General features: G+C 37.5%; 2 protein-coding genes across 5 annotated transcripts in view; both read left to right on the forward strand.

Annotated features, from left to right (window-relative positions):
- LOC109398858 (ankyrin-1) overlaps nt 1–4754 on the forward strand; it is a 193405-nt gene extending 188651 nt beyond the window's left edge. For 2 of the 4 annotated variants that reach the window (XM_062844566.1, XM_062844567.1), the window contains one exon: nt 187–3519. In XM_062844566.1, coding sequence (XP_062700550.1) covers nt 194–2935 — 2742 coding nt within the window. In that variant the 5' untranslated portion in view covers nt 187–193 and the 3' untranslated portion in view covers nt 2936–3519. Of the gene's footprint in view, nt 1–186 lie in introns of all 4 variants that reach the window. The other 2 variants (XM_062844568.1, XM_029854994.2) reach the window with 2 other exon arrangements.
- The window catches only part of LOC115256758 (uncharacterized), a 398127-nt gene that overhangs the window by 163435 nt on the left and 213862 nt on the right, over nt 1–20830 (forward strand). The window lies entirely within an intron of this gene.

Genomic DNA, 20830 nt, shown 5'->3' on the forward strand with positions numbered 1-20830 from the left:
CGCGTTATGCATCACAGTTAGGATCACAGTGTAAGAAGTTTAAGTTCATTATGACACTTAGAAGTTCCTAGTATGGAATTACAATGTAGTGCCAGAATAATCAATTTCACCACGCTGATCATTTTGACCACGGTTTACGGTACCCAGCCAAATCGTTGCTTACTTCAGCTTTTGTTTTTATTTCAGATCGAAGATGGCATGCTCAACGTTGGGCATCATAGATCCGGAAACTGAGAAGAAGTACGACAGCAGCATCAAGTCTGGAACTCACGGCGAAGTTTATCAAAAGCAACTTGCCTTAGTTCTTTTGCTACGGCTGACAAGAGAAGGGAAGTATTTCGACTTAGCTTACGAACTGTCAGCTGCAGAGAAGTTTGACGATGTGGTGCTGCACGATAGGATAGCCAAGCAATGGATTTTTCTCCAATCTAAACATGTCGACGGCAAAGATTCAAAGATTGATCTCAATGGTTTGCTCCCAAAAACGAATCGAGAGAAAGGCGATTTCAGTTTGTACAAATATTTTTATTCCTACATGATAATTCGAAACAGGTTCAAAGGTAAAACAAGCTTCCTGCTTTTTACCAACAAAAAACTTGATGAAAAGCTGAAAAACGCACAAGATTGCTTGGCGATAGAAGATCGAGATGTAGATGAATATCTCCGCTTTACATCTGAAAAAGAAACTCACAAAATACTCACACCGACTGAGTCTACAATTCAATCAATCCTAGAATATGCCAACAAAGAATTATATTCCCTAAAGGATGCTATCAAGCAACTTTTCACTCAAGGAATCATTACAGACCAGCTCATAAAACACAAAGGATATTTAAATGATGTTTTGAAGGAGTCAGAAAACTTTAAAATTAGATTCGCAGTTACCTTTAACAAATCACTGATTTTCATTTCTAAATTGTACAACGTTCTTCGTCCAGTGCTGCACAAATTAAAACCTATTGTTAAACCACCAGAGCTGGACTTCAAAGAAATAGGATGTGTTTCTCCAAATTTGTTATCAATGGGAGGCCAGGATCTCAAGCACCTGGGTGACGCCATCGAAAATCTTTTTTGTAAAGAAATTGTATCCGATTATTTTAAAAAGTACGAACATCTACTAGCATTGATTCTTGAAACGACTGCGAATGGTCAGTTAGCAATCAAAGAAACATTCAATAGTAATGTAGTATCCAAAGCTGAATTGTATAAGATGTTGAAAGCTGAATTGAATGACATGAATAGAGTGGTTACAACGAAGCGGAAACTATTTGATGGAAAGGATTTACGAAACAAAATCCATTCAGTAGTATACGCTGAGGCATCTGATGTGAGACAATTTTTCGCGCTACTTACATTATCAGTGCAACAACCGGATGAGTTGGAACCCTTCATCATCGAAGAATTGAACTCATGGATGCGAATGTGGATGCGACCTGACATTTTAGGTAAGCTATCAGAAAACGATGATAAAAATGCGGTGAAAGAATTAGATGATTTTTTTGAAGCAACGCTGAAATGCAAGCAAGAGAATACCAAACCATACTTAGATCAAGAATTCATAACGCAGTATTGTAGCACGTTACAGGCCAAACTTGAAGACCGATTTCCGGAATTGAAAGATATGAATGAGATATATATTAACAGGGCGCTTATATTTGAAGAAAAGGACATAAATAAAACAGAATCTTCACTACCTTCTCAATTTGACGGAACCATACATACTGAGCTTAATCCAAATTCAAGGATGACAGATACACAGTTTGCAGCAAATCTGAGAGTTGGGTTTGTACAATATCAGTGTATAATTTTGACGGCGGATCCTGGGCTAGGTAAAACTGAACTTCTCCAATATGTTGCTCTTGAACATCAAAAAGTAGAATCTGGAGTAGTTTTCTTATTGTACTTGAACAGACTACAAGATTCTGAGCATGAATGTCCACTGGACAGTTTAAAATCTGCGTTATCTGATAAAAACTTTAAATTCATTCGGAACGTTTTGGAAAATCGTCAGACTTCACACATTACAATATTGTTTGATGGGTATGATGAAATACACAAGAAAAATAGAAAGAAAATGAACAATCTTTTGGAATTATTGCTCAATTCAGAACATATCAAAATTGTAATGAGTATAAGAAGTCATGAGAAGAAAACATTGCAGTACATTTTTCAGAAACAATTTCGTGTTGGATATTTTTCCTTGGAGCCGTTTAGTAGTGAACAAGTAACCGAATATCTTGCAAAATCTTGGGAAGAAAACGTGGATTTTTCACGCTATTCCAGAAATTATTACCACTCAAAATTTTTTCTGTTTTCCAAATATATGATTTATAAGTTTTATAACTTGTGTAGCGTGCCGCTCATGGTTAAAATGATGGCAAAAATATACAAATACCGTTTCAAGCTCTTCAAAGAAACTAGTATAAGTGATAATGTGGGTGAAATATGCTATTTGGTCAAAGAGTTTTCAGAAGTTGATCACATTTACGAAATATTCATAGAAAAGTGTTTACTAGTAAAGATAGTGGATGCATGCAATGGCATTGGGCGGGTCGACCCGAACAAACAAATTGTTGATGGGTATTTTCTTGACCATCAACTGCTGGCAATAAAATTTCTTGATATTAGTGAGCTTGAATTTATCTTTAAAAATCCAAAATACAATAGAAAGATGCACAATTTGCAAGATTGTCATCTGAACCAGTTTGAAAAATCCATTCTTGTAAAATTTGTTGGCGACAAGTATTTTTTCTCGCATCATTCTTACGCTGAGTATTTTGTTGCGAAGTTTCTGTGGGACGATTTCTATTACTTGAAAAATGTTACTAAAAACACAGAGAACAGACATTTAAGCTCGAACAAAAATACGTCGAAATCGTGTGTAAAGGATTTAAGTGTACCTCAACGCCACCAACGGAGACTGCCCCACTTATAAAGTCGATTTGACCCCTCGATGGCAGTGTTCATCGTTAAAATACACTAGCCCCCAAAGCGACACGAGCGCCAAACGGCCAAAAACGGCGAGCACTGGAAATAAATTTGACAACACAACAATGAAAGTAATGGAACGCTAGCGCCGCGCAACGGGAGCATAACCACTTACTCTGATATGACCGTTACAAAGTTTTACACAAGACAAAAAGCAAAGATAGACGTCTGTTCTCTGTGCTAAAAATGTATTGGCTCAATTTAAGGGTATAAGATTGTTTTTTATGAACATAATTGAAAATAATATTTTATGGTTTGAATCAGAAATCGCTCAAGAAACATCGTTTGCTTCAGAAGAAGTTGTTTTCTGGGCTTGTGAAAGTAATGCTGCAAATTTGCTGAAGTATGTGCTTTCGAAAATACCAAAATATGAGGTAAGTGACGCTAGAATGCTTCACATCGCTATTAACAACGGCAGTGACAAAGTATGTTCCTATTTGATCGATGGTTGTAAAGTAAATCTGGATGTTAAGTATGGCGGAGGTCTAGTTCCTTTGCACTCGGCAATAGTGTACGGGCATATAAATTTAGTCCAACTATTGCTACGAAAAGGAGCTGATATCAATATTCGAAACAAAGAAGGATGGTCAGCTCTGCATTATGCAGTCCATCACAAACAAATTGCTATCACGAATATTTTAATCGATAAAGGCATTGACGTAAACTTCATAAACGATAACAATTGGAATGCACTCCACATTTCTTGTTATAATGGTGATTCTGGTATGACGAAAACGCTGTTACAAAATGGTGTACAAGCTGATTTACAGACAAACGGAGCCAAAACTCCTCTTGATTTAGCTGCGTCCAAGGGGTACACAGAAGTTGTTGATATTTTAATCGAAAATTTTATCATAAAACTCAATTTTCATATAATCTTCAACGCATTTCGGGCTGCTGATCGCAATGGTCACAATTATATAATAGAAAAACTAACAAGGGATTTTTCGAAACTTGCCAATGGAATGGATTACGATGAGAAATCAATTTCCATTGCGGTTCAGAGAGGACTAAAGAGAAAAGTAGCAGAATTGATAAACGACGGTGTCAATGTTTATGCATTCAATATATCAGGGCAAACAGCTTTACATCTAAGTGCATCTGCAGGTCATCACCTTGTTGTTGAGCTATTGGTGAATAGTGGTGCAAACGTAAACGCCGTTGATGAGGATAACGTTACGCCTCTTTATTTGGCATGTCAGAATGGTCACAGAAAGGTTATGGAGACTTTGATTAAAAGAGGAGCCGACATTGAAGCTTTGACTCACAATAAATGGACAGCTCTTCATGTAAGTGCTTCCGAAGGTCACTCTGAAATTGTCAAGTTACTTCTTGACTATGGTGCAAATGTACACGCTGTTAATGAAGATGGTGTAACACCACTTTATTTAGCATGCCAGAATGGTCACCATTATGTAGTAGATATTTTGATTAGAAGAGGTGCCAACGTTAAAGCATTGACTAACGATAATCAGACAGCTCTCCATGCTAGTGCTTCCAACGGTCACTTCGGTATTGTAGATGTACTGCTTGAAATCGATGCCGTTTTCAACACTGTTGACCAAAATGGACATTCACCACCGAGTTCTGCATTGCAGAACGGGCACCAAGATGTAGTAGAGTCCTTATTAGACTGTCCCAAAAAAAATCGATGTTTGAAAAGTCAAGGTGCTCAACCCTTAAATGAAAGATATACATATTTGAAGCGTTTTTGTAGAACATTTCGATTTTCTAAAAAATCGTAAAGAGGTTCCGCCAGGGCGATTTTCAAAAAATTATCCTTTTTCATGAAAATTCTCAAAAAAATATTTTTTTCGTAATATTTTTTTAACTTCTGAATTTTTCTAATATTTTTTTATTTTTCTATGGACCTATAGGTATTCTTAATGGGTATTAGTTTTTAAATTAAGGTGTTTATATTGACGGCAGAACCTTTTTTATACTGATAAAAAGTCTATTTTTTAAGCATTTTTGTTCAAAATTTGCTAACAAAATACATGTACTATTTTTTATTTTCAACCATGGAAATTTCATCTGATAGTACTATTCATATGCGTCATTTCTCTAAAAAAGTGATTTAAAATATCTTGTCTAGAAGCTGAGATATTACGCTTTTAGTGAATGGACAACTTTTCAAATATTTGCAAAACTTTGTATGTTGTATATTAATAAAGGTTAGGCTTAAAATAAAAGCTTTACTTGTTAGATGGTTCAAACATGGATTGTTTTATATTCTGGGATGGTTGGCATTCATGAAAGGCTTTTTTGTAGATAGTTAACTTCGTGTGATGGCGAGCTTTGTTCGATCGTAGATTTCTACGGAGTCGAAAGTAAGCTCGATTTCCTGCCACAATGCGTCTCTGAATTTCTCTGCTGGTGTCGTTATCGGCGGTCACCATGTCACCCGCATAGAAAAATTCTATTCATGGCATCGTTCATATTATACGAAGCCCATTGGTGCAATAATAACTACACAAGAAGTTATCGTTTAATGATAAAATGATAGAGATTGAAAAATTTCAACAATTTAAAATTGTTCAAGTATCATTGAACATATAATAATTATACGTCGAATAATAATCAAATCATTTTGAATAATAAGGTTACCGAAAATTTCAGCGACAAAAATAATGTCTTTGACTATTTTTTCACTATATTTATTATTAAATGGTTGAAATAAGAGGTCATCACGATAGTCTGCATTGTCATCCGAACATCGGCATTTAAATGTTTGGCATTTTAGGCACAAAAATGGGTTCAACACTTCACATCTACCTCACTTGAGTGCATGTACGACCACGAGCGGAGCTTCAAAACAAAAGCCCTTGCGGTTGCAGGTTCCAGTCACTTTGGGATTACATGCCACTTGCAGAATATTTGAGAGAATTGGGGAACGAAATCCGGCACTTTGTAGGCACAAAAAACACAATTGTAGTGAAGACAATTTTAGGTTCTTGTTACGACGGCTTATAACTGCTGACGTTAATGCTTCCAGCGACCAGTTGCGACCAGCAAATCACTGGAGACCACTGAGAGACATACCTTCAGATGCGGCCAATACTAGTGTGAAGGAAGATGTTCCACGAACTCGACAGAGTTTTCAGTTTTACCACTTTCAAACACTCGCGACCGACGATTCCATTTGGTCTAGTACGGAGACACCGCGCGAGAAGGAGCAAGCATATCAATAACACGGTTCGATTCCCAATCCAGCCAGAGATACAGCAAACTTAAAAAAAAAATCACCACGAATGAAAACAACGATTCATATAATGATACAAAAACTTGACAGTGCCCAGCAAATGCTCGCAGAGGTGTATTTTTTTCTATAGTCGATAAAGAATATTTCATGAAATATTTCCGTTTTGTTTTTATTATTCACAGTATCGTTAAAAATATGATGAAGCGATCATAACATGAATAATTTTGCTAAAATTTTGTTCGAGAAAAATTGCATTTTTGAATGGTAACGATACTTAACAACCCATTCGGTATATCATTAAAACTCCGTATATGATAGCCAGTAGCATCAATATGATTCATCGTATCATCGATTTATAATCCAGTTTATGATATCACGAATAATAAAAAAATGATAGCCCGTATGGCTTATGTATGATACCGTTTTATTCGGGCAGTGAGCCCAAGTACACGAATTCTTCAACCGCCTCGATTTCATCACCGTCGATAGAAATTCGGGGTGGCGGGCGAGGCGATTTCTCCCTGGAGCCCTTTGCCATCATGTACTTTGTCTTCGACACATTAATGACTAATCCGATTCGCCTGGCTTCACTCTTTAGTCGGATGTATGTTTCCGCCATCGTCTCAAAGTTACGAGCTATAATATCAATATCATCAGCGAAACCAAGCAGCTGAACGGACTTCGTGAAAATCGTCCCACTTGTGTTTATCCCCGCTCTTATTGCACCCTCCAACGCAATGTTGAACAGCAAGCACGAAAGACCATCACCTTGCCGTAACCCTCTGCGAGATTCGAAGGGACTCGAGAGTGTCCCTGATACTCGAACTACGCACATCACTCGATCCATCGCCGCCTTGATCAATCTTATCAATTTATCCGGGAATCCGTATTCGTGCATAATCTGCCACAGCTGTTCTCGATCGATTGTATCATACGCCGATTTGAAATCGATGAACAAGTGATGTGTGGGCACGTTGTATTCGCGGCATTTCTGCAACACCTGGCGGATGGCGAACATCTGGTCCGTTGTAGCGCGTTCACCCATAAATCCAGCCTGATATTGCCCCACGAACTCTCTTGCAATCGGTGATAGACGGCGGCATAAAATTTGAGAGAGTATCTTGTAGGCAGCGCTCAGTAGTGTGATCGCGCGGTAGTTCCCGCAATCCAACTTGTCGCCCTTTTTGTAGATGGGACACACGATACCTTCCATCCATTCCTTCGGTAATACTTCCTCCTTCCAAATCTTGGTAATGACCCAGTGTAGTGCTCTCACCAGTACTTCTCCACCGCATTTCAGTAACTCGCATGGTAGTGGGTCTGGGACCATTTGGGCACTTGCTGCTATAACTCAGTCAATATTGAACCGATTCACTTGACTTTTGAAACACGACCAGGAAGGCGAAATATCTAGCTATGTTAAAAAATTCAAGTCAATCGGTTTGAAATTAACTGAGTTATACCAGCAAGTGCCCAAAATAGGTGCTCCTGCCCAAATGGTCCCAGACTCTAGATCTGCTCCAGCGGCTTTGTTGTTTTTCAACCGGCTAACCTCCTCTTCAATCTCTTGGAGGTTAGGAGTTGGACATCTTTCGTATTGCGCACGTACTCCTAGATTTGTTACCACGCCACCTTTGGTGCTTGCAACGTCGCCATTGAGGTGCTCATCGTAATGCTGCCGCCACCTCTCGACCACCTCACGCTCGCTCGTGAGAATATTCCCGTGATTATCTCGGCACATGTTAGCTTGTGGCACTTCGTCCGGAAGACTGAGTTCTGCCTGTTCCGCGCCTGTCTGTAACGTGCCTCATTCGCTCTCGTACGGTGTTGCAGCATTCTCGCCCATGTTGCATTCTTCTCGTTTTTCAACTGTTCACATAATAGAGGTAATAAACTATAGAGGAAGAATGTCGCTGGCGTCGCTGCCGAAACATCTCTTGCTGGCGGAGATAGGCCGGGCTATATGTGTCAAAGCGAAACAGAATGCAGTTTGACAGATAGATACCCGACATGTTTGCGAGCGAGAACAAAGGGAACAGCAGCGACATTCGTCCTCTATAGTTTATTAACTCTATTGTTCACATTCGCCGTCGTACCAGTCGTTTCTGTGATTCGAAGCCGCGAAGCCTAGTGCTGTAGCCGAAGTACTACCTATGGCGGATCGGATGTCCCTCCAGCCATCTTCAAGTGTAGCTGCGCCAAGCTGCTCTTCCGTTGGTAGGGCCACTGCTAACTGCTGCGCGTTGTCTTCAGCCACTTCTACGTTACGCAGCTGCTCGATGTTGAGCGCATACATACAGCAACTAAGTAGTGATCCGAATCTATATTCGCACTGTGGTATGTGCGAGCATTGGTTATATCCGAGAAGAACCGTCGATTAGAACGTGGTCGATTTGGTTTTCTGTTTGATGGTCGGGTGATCTCCAGGTGGCTTTGTGGATATCTTTGCGGGGGACGTGTCTCGCGTAAAAAGTCTCGACGAATCAATCAAAAATAAGACGATGATTTTTTTTGGATGGAGTTTTCATTTACGCGGCCGCGGTAATAAAAACCGCGTAAAAAAGACCTGACTGTATTGAGAAAAATTCTCCAGAAGTTCCGTAAGGAATTCCATTGTGAAATCCCACAGGATTCCACCGGAGAATCTTTCAGATGTATTACTGGGAATTCATTTTATTCATTTCTTTGGGAATTCCTGTAAGAGTGCCACCGAAAATTCCTCGAGAAGTATCACGGCAAGTTCCTCTAGGAGTGCAACTGGGAAGTCCCCCAAAAGTTGCAATGTGAATTCCTGAAGAAGATCCATCGGAAATGCCTCTAAGAGTTCCACAAGTTATTTCTCTAGAAGCCCCACTAGGATTTCCTATAAAGATTTCACCGGGAGTTCCTGCAGGAATTTCACTGAAAATTCTACTAGCAGTTCCACTGGGTATTCCTTCAGAAGTTCTTCCGGGAGTTACTTCGGGAACTTTCCCAGAAGTTCCTCCGGAACTTTAGCCAGAAGTTTGGTTGGGAATTGCTCTAGAAGTTTCACCGGTAATCCATTTAGGACAGGGTTTCCCAACCATTTTGGGGTGGTGACCCCCTATAAGAATTTTGAAAACTTCTGCGGCCCAATAAGGTTTTTTGAAAAAAGTATGAAAAGTACCGAGTTATTTGGGTACAGTGGCGTAGCCAGAAATTTACTGTGGGAGGGATTTTCGACGATCAATGATACTTTTTTTTATTTGACACACACACACATTTGCCATGTACATTCAATTTGAGTGAGCTCAGAAATAGCGACACAACCGGTTTTTTTTTCTCCTGGTAGCATTTTATACTGAAAATTTGTTCCTCAAATTGTGGCTCCTGTGGGTGGCGGTTTGAGATTTGATGGTAGTTCCAATCGAAAGTGGTTTAACGAATGTCTCGCTAAACTCCTGTGTTTTCCAAACCACTCCTAGAGATAAGCAAAATTCGTAATTCGCCTGAAAACTTATCTTGAAATATCCACAAACACAGTTTGACGAACTACAACAGAATTCATGATTTATTTTTCTTTTTAAGGATGGTGAAATTTACCAAAAATGGAGTATTTCAGCAGATACTACCATAAATTAATTCTAAAAAAAACCGCTTATGAGTATAAAACAACATTTTTTTATCAAGTCAGAAAAAAACTCCCTCACAATTTCTGTTAAATTAATTTTAAATATTCACTAACAATACTATGATATGAAATCAATTGAAAGCTTATCAATAGATTTTTAGATTTTCGAGTTCCAGTATGTTTTCCGTCTCCAGAAACACTTACAAAAATTATTTCCATACTTGCACTAACTTTGAAATTCTACATAATTATGTAGATTTCTTAGATGTTTTGAACAAGCATTTAATTAATCCTTGTTAAGAAGCGATGCCGTCCTTTCTTTGTGGATTTCTAAACATTCCACTAGGTCAAGCTTCCAAGATGAAGATACATTTTGCAGGATACTAATGTTATCCTTTGTCAACAGGTGTTCATCCTGGAAAACAAGTTCGGCCACTTTTGATTTAAACTCATACGCTAACCCCTTTTCCAAATCTTTACCCGCTTTGTTAACCTCTGCAATATGTTCTTTGAAACGAATTTCAAGTGTTCTTTTCGTTTGTCCTATGTAGATTTTATTGCAATGTGGACATGCTATCTTGTAAACTACCGCTTTGTTTAAATCACTTATTTTATCTTTTGTAGATCCCAATAATGGCTTAAGTTGACAGTTCCTGCTACTGAAAACCAAATCTATAGGTAGTTTCTCAATTTTGATTTTAATGGTTTTGCAATATTATTACCCAAGCAACACACATGTTATAAAAGAGTTACGACAGCGCAAGTTTTGGTTATATAGAAGTTTATTTTACGTAATTCTAACATTGTGTTGAAATAACGTAAAATAAACTTCTATACAACCAAAACTTGCGCTGTCGTAACTTTAATATAACATGTGTGTTACTTGGGTATCAAAGTTCACCGCAACGCTTTTCAACTCATCTTGTTCAGTAGCAAGAGTTGTCATGATTTTTCTAAATAAATCCCTCTTTTGCTTATCGATAATAGCCTTAACTGTACTATCGTTATATTCATTGAGTCTAGCTGTTTCAAAAATATAATCCATTTCCTTTTGTTTGCCTATATATATGAAGAGTATTCATTGTGTGAATCAAACGAATCAAATGATGGAAAGCTGCCATTTTATGTTGATAAGAAGTTTTGGGAATAACCCTCATAGTATTCGTTGGTTTCCGATAAATTTCGACAAAGTTAGACGATTTCCTGACAATTAGTAGATCCAAGAACGACAATTTATTATCCTTCTCTTCTTCATGGGAAAATTTTATACCTTTATGAATGCCATTGATTGCTCCAAGTATCTCTGGCAAACTTTCTTTCTAGATGATGCTAAAACCACAGAGAACAGACGTCTATCTTCACTTTCTGGCTTGTGTAAAACTTTGTAACGGTCATTTCAAAGTGTGTGGTTATGCTCCCGTTGCGCGGCGCTAGCGTCCCATCACTTGCATTGTTGTGTTGTCATATTTGTTTCCAGTGCTCGTCGTTTTTGGCCGTTTGGTGCTCGTGTCGCTTTGTGGGCTAGTGTATTTTAACGATGAACACTGCCATCGTGGAGTCAAATCAACTTTATATGTGGGGTAGTCTCCGTTGGTGGCGTTGAGATACACTGGTACACTTAAATCCTTTACACACGATTTCGACGTATTTTTGTTCGAGCTTAAACGTCTGTTCTCTGTGCTAAAACCATCATCAACGTACCTCCACCAACGGTTAGGTAACAAAATTTTCTTTTTCAAAATGCTCTCAAGATTTGCCATGAATAATTCACTCATAAAAGGAGACAATGGATTTGTAAAATTTCCCTCGGAAACTGAAATAATTTTCTTCCATGCAAAGTCGTGTCAATTCAATATAGCTACGAACTTTGTTTTTCCAATACTACTCCTCATACTGGCTAAGAAGCCAATCCTCCAAAAGATTAATAGCTTCTTCTACCGGCACACTTGGGAATAAAGGAGTGACGTCAAACGAAACCATGATTTCATCGTCTTGAATATCACCAGAGGCTTGCAGTTGACTTGCAAACTCCTGAGTATTATTCACCGAATGACTATCAAAAGCTTTTGGCATGGATTGAAATTCCTTCACCAGCCATTTTGCAAATTTATGGGTAGGAAACCCTTCCGCTGATATAATCTCTCTCATTTCGTTGCCTGGTTTATGTATTCTTGGTAGACCTTTGATTCTAGGCAGAACTGGATTTGATACTTTGAGACGACTAGTGTTGTCCCAAATGATTGCCTTACATTCCTTAATCTTTTTTTAATTTCTTTTTATTCGTGAATTTTAACTTAAGCTAATTCTTCACACCATTCCTTAATCGTTTTATCCACATGCCTCACCATTCCAGGGAGTGGATCGACTCTTAACTGTCTATAGGGACCAGTAGTTATTTTTTGTTCATTCTGTTATCATAGTCCTCTTTATCCAAAATAACTACTGCGTTCCCCTTATCCGCTTTTATATAATACTAGCTGTCCCCGGCAAACTTTGTCTTGCCTACTGCGTTTTTTGACGTTCCATGTTCAGGTCCCCGTCGAGTCCCCGGTCAAAATGCCCCTTGGCTGGTTCACCTCAGACATTCAGCAATGTTTTCAAAAGTACTACAGAGTAATTTAAAAGATTCTTGCACAGGCTTCATCGTGTATGTCTCGAAATATTAGTTCAAGAATCTATCAATTATATCTCTGAGGATTTATCTAGAAGATCATCTAAAGAATTCTTGAAAAATTCCAGGAAAAATACTACAAAAAACCACCAATGATTCATTCAGAACCAGATATTCTTCCAAGAAATTACATTGCGATCCCCTCAGAGGAAGAGAAGCCCTTCTAGAATTTCCTTGAAAATTCTTCCGTTTCTTCCAGGGAATCCTCTAAATATTCCTTTGGTGATTTTCCACGAAAGTCAAATATTTCTCCATAAATTCCTCAAGCATTTCTCAATTATTCCCTCAAAAAACTTTTTCAGATATTTCTCCAATAATTAAACTTGTTATTTCCTCAAGCATTCATAACTTTTCTTGGCATCCTTTTTAAGATTTCTTAAGAATTATTCCCTAGGATTACTTCAGAAATCCCACCAAAGATTCCTTTTTCCAAAAGTATTCTTCAAGAAGTTTCTCTAAAGGTTTTACTAAGAGATTCATCCTAGAATTCCTCCTAGAAATATCCAAAGAATCAATTGGATAATAATAAAACAAAATCTCCAAGGGTTCCTATAGAAGAAATTGAATTAAATAAATTAATTATTAATTATTAATTAAATTAGTTTGTTAACGCCAGGAAACAGGTCTGACTTGAGCTCGGGCCATAGGAAGATTAGGGACTGAACGGTTCGTGGTAAACAGGTTCGGATACACGTTCAAGGTATGTGTTGTCCATCGTAATCGCATATATTTAGAAACTATTTACAAATTTGTACACAACGAATTGGTACAATAATAAAGCACTAACTGCTATCCCCACTCGTGAACTGCAGGGGGACGCAGGACGAGAGGTCGCGCGCGGAGCGCAGGTTGACTGCGACGTACGATCTGTTTCGATCGGCGATAAACTAACTACTGCTGAACTGGTTTGTTGCGAATCAGTGTGGAGACGGCCCAGACTACAAATAGCTATTGTTCCAACACGTTGGCGATGCGCATTATCATCCAGGCTGGTTGTATTATTGATAAACGACCCGCTGTGTGGAGGACGTCGTTGGATTTGGGTGTATACATAGTGGCAAAATTTATTGTGAAGCAGACGAGTATTTGGATCGCACTATAGGCTAGGATGAGTGGCCAGAATACAGTGGGGACCCGATTTTGTCAGCCCCCGATTTTGTCTACCTCCGATTTTGTCTACCCCCGATTTTGTCAGCTTTTTGACCCGATTTTATCAGCCATTTTTGAAGTAGAAAAATAAATGGTTTTTCATTCAGAATTTCTATTTTTAATCAATATTAATGCAGTTGATGTCTTTAGGCGTTATAGAAAAATTACGCAATGAACAAAACTCGTGTAACTTTTGAAAACAGTGAAACTTTTTTTGGAAACTAACACATTTATGCCATTTTAGCACCCAACCCTAGCCAATGTTTTGAACCAATATTGTTATAAATTGCTAAAAGATTCAAGTTCTCTCTCTTCTTGGCGTAACGTTCCAACTGGGACACAGCCTGCTCCTCAGCTTAGTATTTTATGAGAACTTTTAATTTTTTTAACTGAGATCCCCCACAGCCAATGTTTATTTTGCATTTGTATATCGTGTGTGAATATATTTTATACACAATGTAGTTAAATAAATGTTTATTATAAAACGGTTTCTGGGCTTACCGGGAATCAAACTCGCCACCTTCAGAATGGTTTAGCTGATTGCATGTGCGCTTGATGTGGCTATATGGGCTTAACTCTTTGGAGCCGGAGTGTTTTGCTAGTATGGCTGCAACCTCGCTGGTTTCGAACAAGTTTTTTATGATGGGTTTCAACGCCGGGGCATGTACATGATGTCCCACCGGCTCCAAAGAGTTAAAGACTATTCTACTTAATTCCCTGTGGAACAGAACAAACACTGAACGTTGCCTGTTGTTGTGATTACAAGTCAACCAATTTACTTCTTCTTTCCGGCATCTCTGAAATTCCTCCAGGTTTACTTGCTAGGATTGTTCCAGATATTAATTATGAGATTTGTGTTGCAGATTTCCTGCTTGGATTGCTTCAAAAATTGCTGTCGGAATTCTTCCAGCGATTTATCCATTAGAAACCCTTAAGCACAGAGAAGCAGACGTAACACTTTGAACAAATTTCATTAAAAAAAACATCGCCACTAAAACGTTATCCCCCAATACCAAATGTACTTGGCTGGGCCACCACTGGGTGGTAGTAGTGAGCAAACGTCAAACAGAAGTAAAAACGATGCCTGCACCGCGAGTGGCCAATTGACCACTTATCGAATATATGAATCAACCGTTAACAAGCTGATCGTTGGGAAGCGAGCAGAGTGTGACGTCTGTTTCTCTGTGCCATAAGGAATTCTAGGTGGGATTCCCCCAGACATTCTTGCGGCGATTTCTTCAAGATTTTTTGCTTGATTTCTTGTAAGTATTTTGCTGGTGTTTCTACAAGAATCACCGGAAGTTTTTAAAGGAATTCCTTGGAAGATTTTATAACGATTCATTCAGATGATTTCTCCAGAAGCTTCTCTTGATAGTCGTTCAGGAACTCCTGCTAGGATTCCTCCAAATGTTTTACTGATATTCCTGCAGAACTTTTTCCAAAAATTTCTGCATGAACTCCTACAGCTATGTATCCAGGGGTTTCTCTAAGGATTTCTCCAATAATCCCTCCTACAGTTGCAGTTACAGTTACGTGGATTTGTCCAGGGATTTTTCTAGCGATTCTGTGAAGTTATCCCGCTGGGATTTTTCCATACATATCTGCTTTGATAGTCCAGGAACTTCTGCTGGAGTTCCTCCGAGAAATTTTCTGGAAATTTCTATTAGAACCCTTTCAGATATTTCCCTTAGAATTGTTCATGCATTCTTTCTATGATATCTTCAGGGATTCCTTCAGGAACTCCTGTTGAGATTCCTTCAGGAATTCTTGCTGGTATTTCTTTAGGACTTTATCCAGTAATTTCTACAGGAACTCCTCTAGTGATGTATACAGAGAATTCTGTAGATATTTCTACAATAATTCATCTCCGTGTATTAATCCATGAATAAATCTACGGAAGGCACGAATTTCCCAAATGGAAGAAAACGTACCCTTGGAGCCAACCTACTGATAATTAAATCTTGTGATTTTCCTAGGGATTTTTTCAAGAATTTCTCTTGAGATTCCTTCAGGGATTCTTCTAGGAATTTCTTTAAATTTTCCTCTGTTAATGCCTTCAGTTATTACGCATATAAAAATTCCTCTAGCGATTTCACTATGATTCCTCTGTTAGATTTCCCAATTAGGCATCCTCTATGGATTTCCCGGTGGTCCCTCTTGAGATTTTTCCAGGGTTACCTCTTGGTATTCCTATACGAAAATCTCTTGGTATTGCTTCTGAAATTCCTTTAGAAAATCTCGTTGGAAATTCTTCTGGAATTAATGCTAGAATCACAGACAAACAGACGTAACACTCTTCAAAACGGCTTGGCACATGTATTTAACGATCAATTCAAATTTCATTTGATTTGCGCGATCGATCCACCAGATGCGCTTGTGTTCGATCGCTTTGACGTTTGCCAGTGTACACGTTGCTGAATGCTGCAAACGAAAATTACTGGCAATTTGTGTAGTAGTGTGCGTGTCAGAAAAACGTCAAATCGAAATCCATCATGGCCGAAAGTGTCGCGCGCGGTTCTACCAACAGGTGGCAGTGTGCTCATGAAAATGACAACGGGCAAAAGTTTTTGATAAATTTCCTCTAAGAGTTACATTTGTTTGTCTGTGCTAGAACTAAACATCCCATTTCAGCTGTTTTTTCTCCACTGCTTCAGATGTTTCCTCAGTACTTTTTTCAGCAATTCCTCTAAGGATTTCTCAAGGAGATTTCTTCAAAGATTGCAATAGGGATTCCTTCAATGATTTTTTAGAAAATGCTCCGGGAATGCCTCTAGGGATTCTACGGAGGTTGTAGTAAGAATTACTTCTAGAAGGGATCAGACTTAAGCGAAGCTTTTTTTTTGCAGAAACTACTGACGGGCTTCCTTTGGGAATGTATTAAGGGTTACGTTCCGAAATTCCTCGGTTCATTTCTCCAGAAATTCCCCCAAGCATGTATTCATAGATTTCTCCAGAGATTGTTTAGAGATTAGGCTCTGGAAATTAAAGTGGAAAGGCAGCGGAAACGTAGCTAATTTGGGCAGTATGAGTGTCTATCATTGTCAATCAGATGTTGATTCATATTCATTTGTTGATAGCTAAAGTTAGATGTTATGATTTAAGCTGTGCTAACTAGTGACAACTGTCTTCTGTAGACCACATTTGCTATAAGCTAGGAGAAGACTGTGTTCCAGTAGGGATGTTATGACAAAAAGGAAAAGAAATAAAAGATTTAATAGATCTGCTGTTAAAAGCTCTGATTGTTAACTTTACCAAATACATTTTTTTCTTCTGTGCACTAATACCCATTCGATTTTTTTTTACCACAAAAGGCTCGTTCAAATATTACGTAACGCAAAATTTGCCAAAATTTAGACGCTATCCGCTATCCCTCCCCCGCGTAACTATTTTTTTCTAAGAGAAATTTATAAATTTTATATGAAGCGTAACACAGCGCTGGACCCCTCATTGGCGTTACGTAATTTTTGAATGAACCCAAAGCAGACCCTCCACACCTATCTCCGTCTCTTGCGTACTCAGAACAATTTTTCATGAATAAAAAAATGATTTTTAAAAATGTCCCGATTTTGTCAGGTACCCGATTTTGTCAGCCCAAAATGCTACCAGGGGCTGACAAAATCGGGTCCTTACTGTATTATCATTCACGCTTCGGCGTGAACAAGTTAAATTAAAGTTTTAGATGGACTTCTGAAGGAGTTCTGTAAGAATTCTTTCGAAAAATCCTTCTGGACTTCCTCTAACGAACTTTTGAATATCCATCAACTCTAGGAGTTTTCTCAAAAGTTCCTTCAGCAATTTTTGCTAGTATTCCTCTGGGCACTTTTCAGAAAACTTCTATTCCGATTTTTGATAAGACTCAAGACTCCTTAAAAATTCCTCCAAGGAAAAATAACTCTAAGTTTCCATCACGCATCTCAGTCAGGAATTTCTCCAGAATTTGTGATTGATTCCTCCAGAATTATTACGTTATTTTTTATATTATCCGTGCTCACTTCTAACAAATATACAAAAATAAGAAGCAGAACAAAAAGCGCTTCATTCCTTTGTTTTGAGTGGCATGAAAATGGGGGCGTATATGCTTAAATAGTAAAAGAACAGATACCCAATCGTGTCAAAACAAATAACTTCTCCAGAAGTCTCTCAAAGAATTCCTCCTAAGACTATTTTACCACTTTCTGCAAGAGTTCTTTAAGAATACCTAGAAACATCCTTTAAGTAATTAATGCAAGGCTAAGATTTCATAGAGGATATTCATCTGGAATTTTTCAGGAATCGCTTCAAGAATTCATACGAGTATTTTACCAAGGATTTCTTAAATTTTTCTTCAAAAAAATCTCCTGGAAATTATCACAAGAGTCTGTCAGAATTTATTCAAGGATCTTGTTAGAAACTCCTGCGAAGGTTTCATTAATCGTATAAAGCATTCTGCTTATTTTTTTAATAACATTTCCAAAGCTTCCACCATTACTTTTGGGATTTTTCCAGGAATCGATTTTCTAAGGTTATTCAACATTCTAAAGGAATTCCTTCAAAGAAGCCTTTAGAAATTGCTCCCAAATTTCCTTAAGGAATTTTTCAAGAGATTTCTTTAGTAGCTCATCCAATAAGTTCTCTTGCAATTTCTCCGAAGATTACTTTAGATTTTATTCAAGTAAGTATTCTCTTAGAACTTCTTCAATTAATTTTATTCATTCACTCTTAAACTGATTTTCTCAGGTATTTAACAAATAATTTTGTACAATAAATCTTTTGGGATCCTTTCATGCAAGGATTTCTTATTGTATTAATTTAATTACTCCTGCAAAGTTTTCCGGAGATTCTTACACAAATTCCTACAAGAAATTTTATAGGAAATGCTCCAGAGGAGGCATTGAGTGTTTCGCTAGATTTTTTTTAGAAATTCCTTTAACCTTCCAGGACGCGCGCCATCAAGCAACCGAAACTGCACCGCGATCGCGCTGTATACGAAAAGCGAGGTTTTTTGGTAGTGTTGTACTTTTTACAACAGCGCGCGCGCTGAAGGGTCAATAAGCCTATTCAAGGATTCATAAATTCCTCCAATGAATACTTAAGAAACTTAAATTCAAAAATATAAGAATTCTTTCAATTCTGACAGAAATTCCCCCAAGAAATTCTAATGTAATTTCTTCATACATTTTTAGGAAATTGTTTGTGATCTCTTCTGGTAATCATCTTAATTTTTTGGAATTTTTTTTAGTAATTCTCTTGAGATTTTTCTCGGTCGTTCCGTTGTAAATTCTTGGATTTTTTTTTCTAATTTGCGAAAGTGTACCTCATAGAACTTCAAAAGTAATAACAAACAAGCTCTTAAAAGTTGTCACTTAAATTTATAAATGAATTGACTAATTAATTTTCAAAGTACCTATCGAATGAATTTCAACATTGAACTATTGAAAGAATTACAAATGTAATTGTCAGGTATATTTGCATAGGGCCTGCTGGTGGAACTTTCAAAGAAATTGCTGAAATCCCGTGATAAATTTCCAAAGCAGTTGCCCAAAGAGTTTCAAAAAGTGAAGTTAAGGAAATTTTCAAAAATAATAATCTTATTAAACAAGAGTTTTCGAAGTTTTCGAAGGAAGTGCCGAAATAGTTTTCAAAAACATTTGCAAAGAAAACCTCAAGAATAATTTTATAGGAATTTTCGGATTAAATCCAATCAAAGCATTTCCCAATAATTTGCCAAAAAAACTCCGTCAAAAGATATTCGATTTTTTTAGGTAACTCACAGAAAACTTGCCAAATAAATTACCAAAAAAATGCCAAGTGAATTATCCAATCAATTCCCGTAGGGATTGGCACAGAAGATTCCAGAAAAGTGTTGAAGTTGTTCCGAATGTAATTACCAGAGGCTTTCTCAAACGCATTGTCAAAAAAAAAAAATCAGTGAAAAGTTGCAGACGGAATTCCCAACAAAATTTCCGTTGAAATAAAAATCTGAAGAAGTTCGTAGAAATAAAAATCAGAAGCCATTTTAGTAGCATTGCCTAGAATTAGTTGAAGAAGTTTCCAAAGGAATTGCCTAACAATAAATCAAAAGTTTCGCCAAAGGAAATTTTCAGAGCAATTGCCGAATGGATTTCCAAATTAATGTTTGAAGATAATCCTTAATGAATTTGTACACGGGTTTCCAAATTAGTTACTGGAAAAAATTAAAAAAAAAATAATTCTGGAAATTCTAATAAATAATGTAATAGTTCTTACAGGAATTGCTCCAAGAAATTCTAGTGGAATTCCTCAATGAATCATTTAGGAATTCTTCCAAGGTTTTTATTAGATTTTTTTCTATTGATACCCAAAAGGATTTCTTTAGCGATAACACCAGTTCTGTCCGGATTTCCTTCACGAAACTTCTAAGGAAAGTTTCTAATGATTTCATCAAGCATTTTTTTCCATGTGCGGAGCTCCAATAACTCTTTCTGGAATATCTTTTACAATTCATCTGGAAAATACTTCAAGGACTTCTTTACAAATCCCTCCAAGATTTCCTGCGAAAGTTGCTACAGCGATTCCTTCGGAAATTCCTCCTTCATTTCTGAAAAAATTTCTTCAGTATTATGTAATCCCAAGAACTCCATAAAGAGTATATCCTCAAACGATTCCTTTGGAGCTACCCCACATGTTTTCTTCAGCATTTTATAAAGAGGAATACTTTAGGAATTCCTTCAAGATTTTTTTTAGAAACTGCTTCAAGGGTTCATTTTGCACTGCCTAATATGATTTTGAAGCCCTTCCAAGGATTTCTTGAGAATTTGTTCAAGCATTTCTTTAGTCATACCTGCAGGGATTTCCTTAGAAATTTCTCTAATAATTGCTGTTGGAAATCATCCAAAGATTACTTAGGCATTGTTTTCAAGTCCTCTTTCACAATTCGGTCAAGAATTTCTTAAGAAATTCCAGTAAAGATTTAATCTTTTCTCCAAGGATTTTTTTTTTCAAGTTACGAATAAAGATTCGTTCATGGATTTTTCAGTTTTTCTTCAGATAACCCTACAATGATGAACATATTCATCTCCAAAGTATTCTTGCACAAATTTCCTCAGGGGATCTTGCAGAAATTCACCCAAGGCCCACTGCAGAAATTTCTCCAAGGAAATATGTAGGAATTCTTTTGAAGATTGTTTTTATTTATTTGCACCAAAGAATTTGGAATTCTTCACTAATTAATTACCTGCATCGGCTGTTTTCCTACTCTCCGCATCTACCA

This window comes from Aedes albopictus, chromosome 1 (genome assembly GCF_035046485.1).
Source record: "Aedes albopictus strain Foshan chromosome 1, AalbF5, whole genome shotgun sequence".
NCBI lineage: Eukaryota > Metazoa > Arthropoda > Insecta > Diptera > Culicidae > Aedes > Aedes albopictus.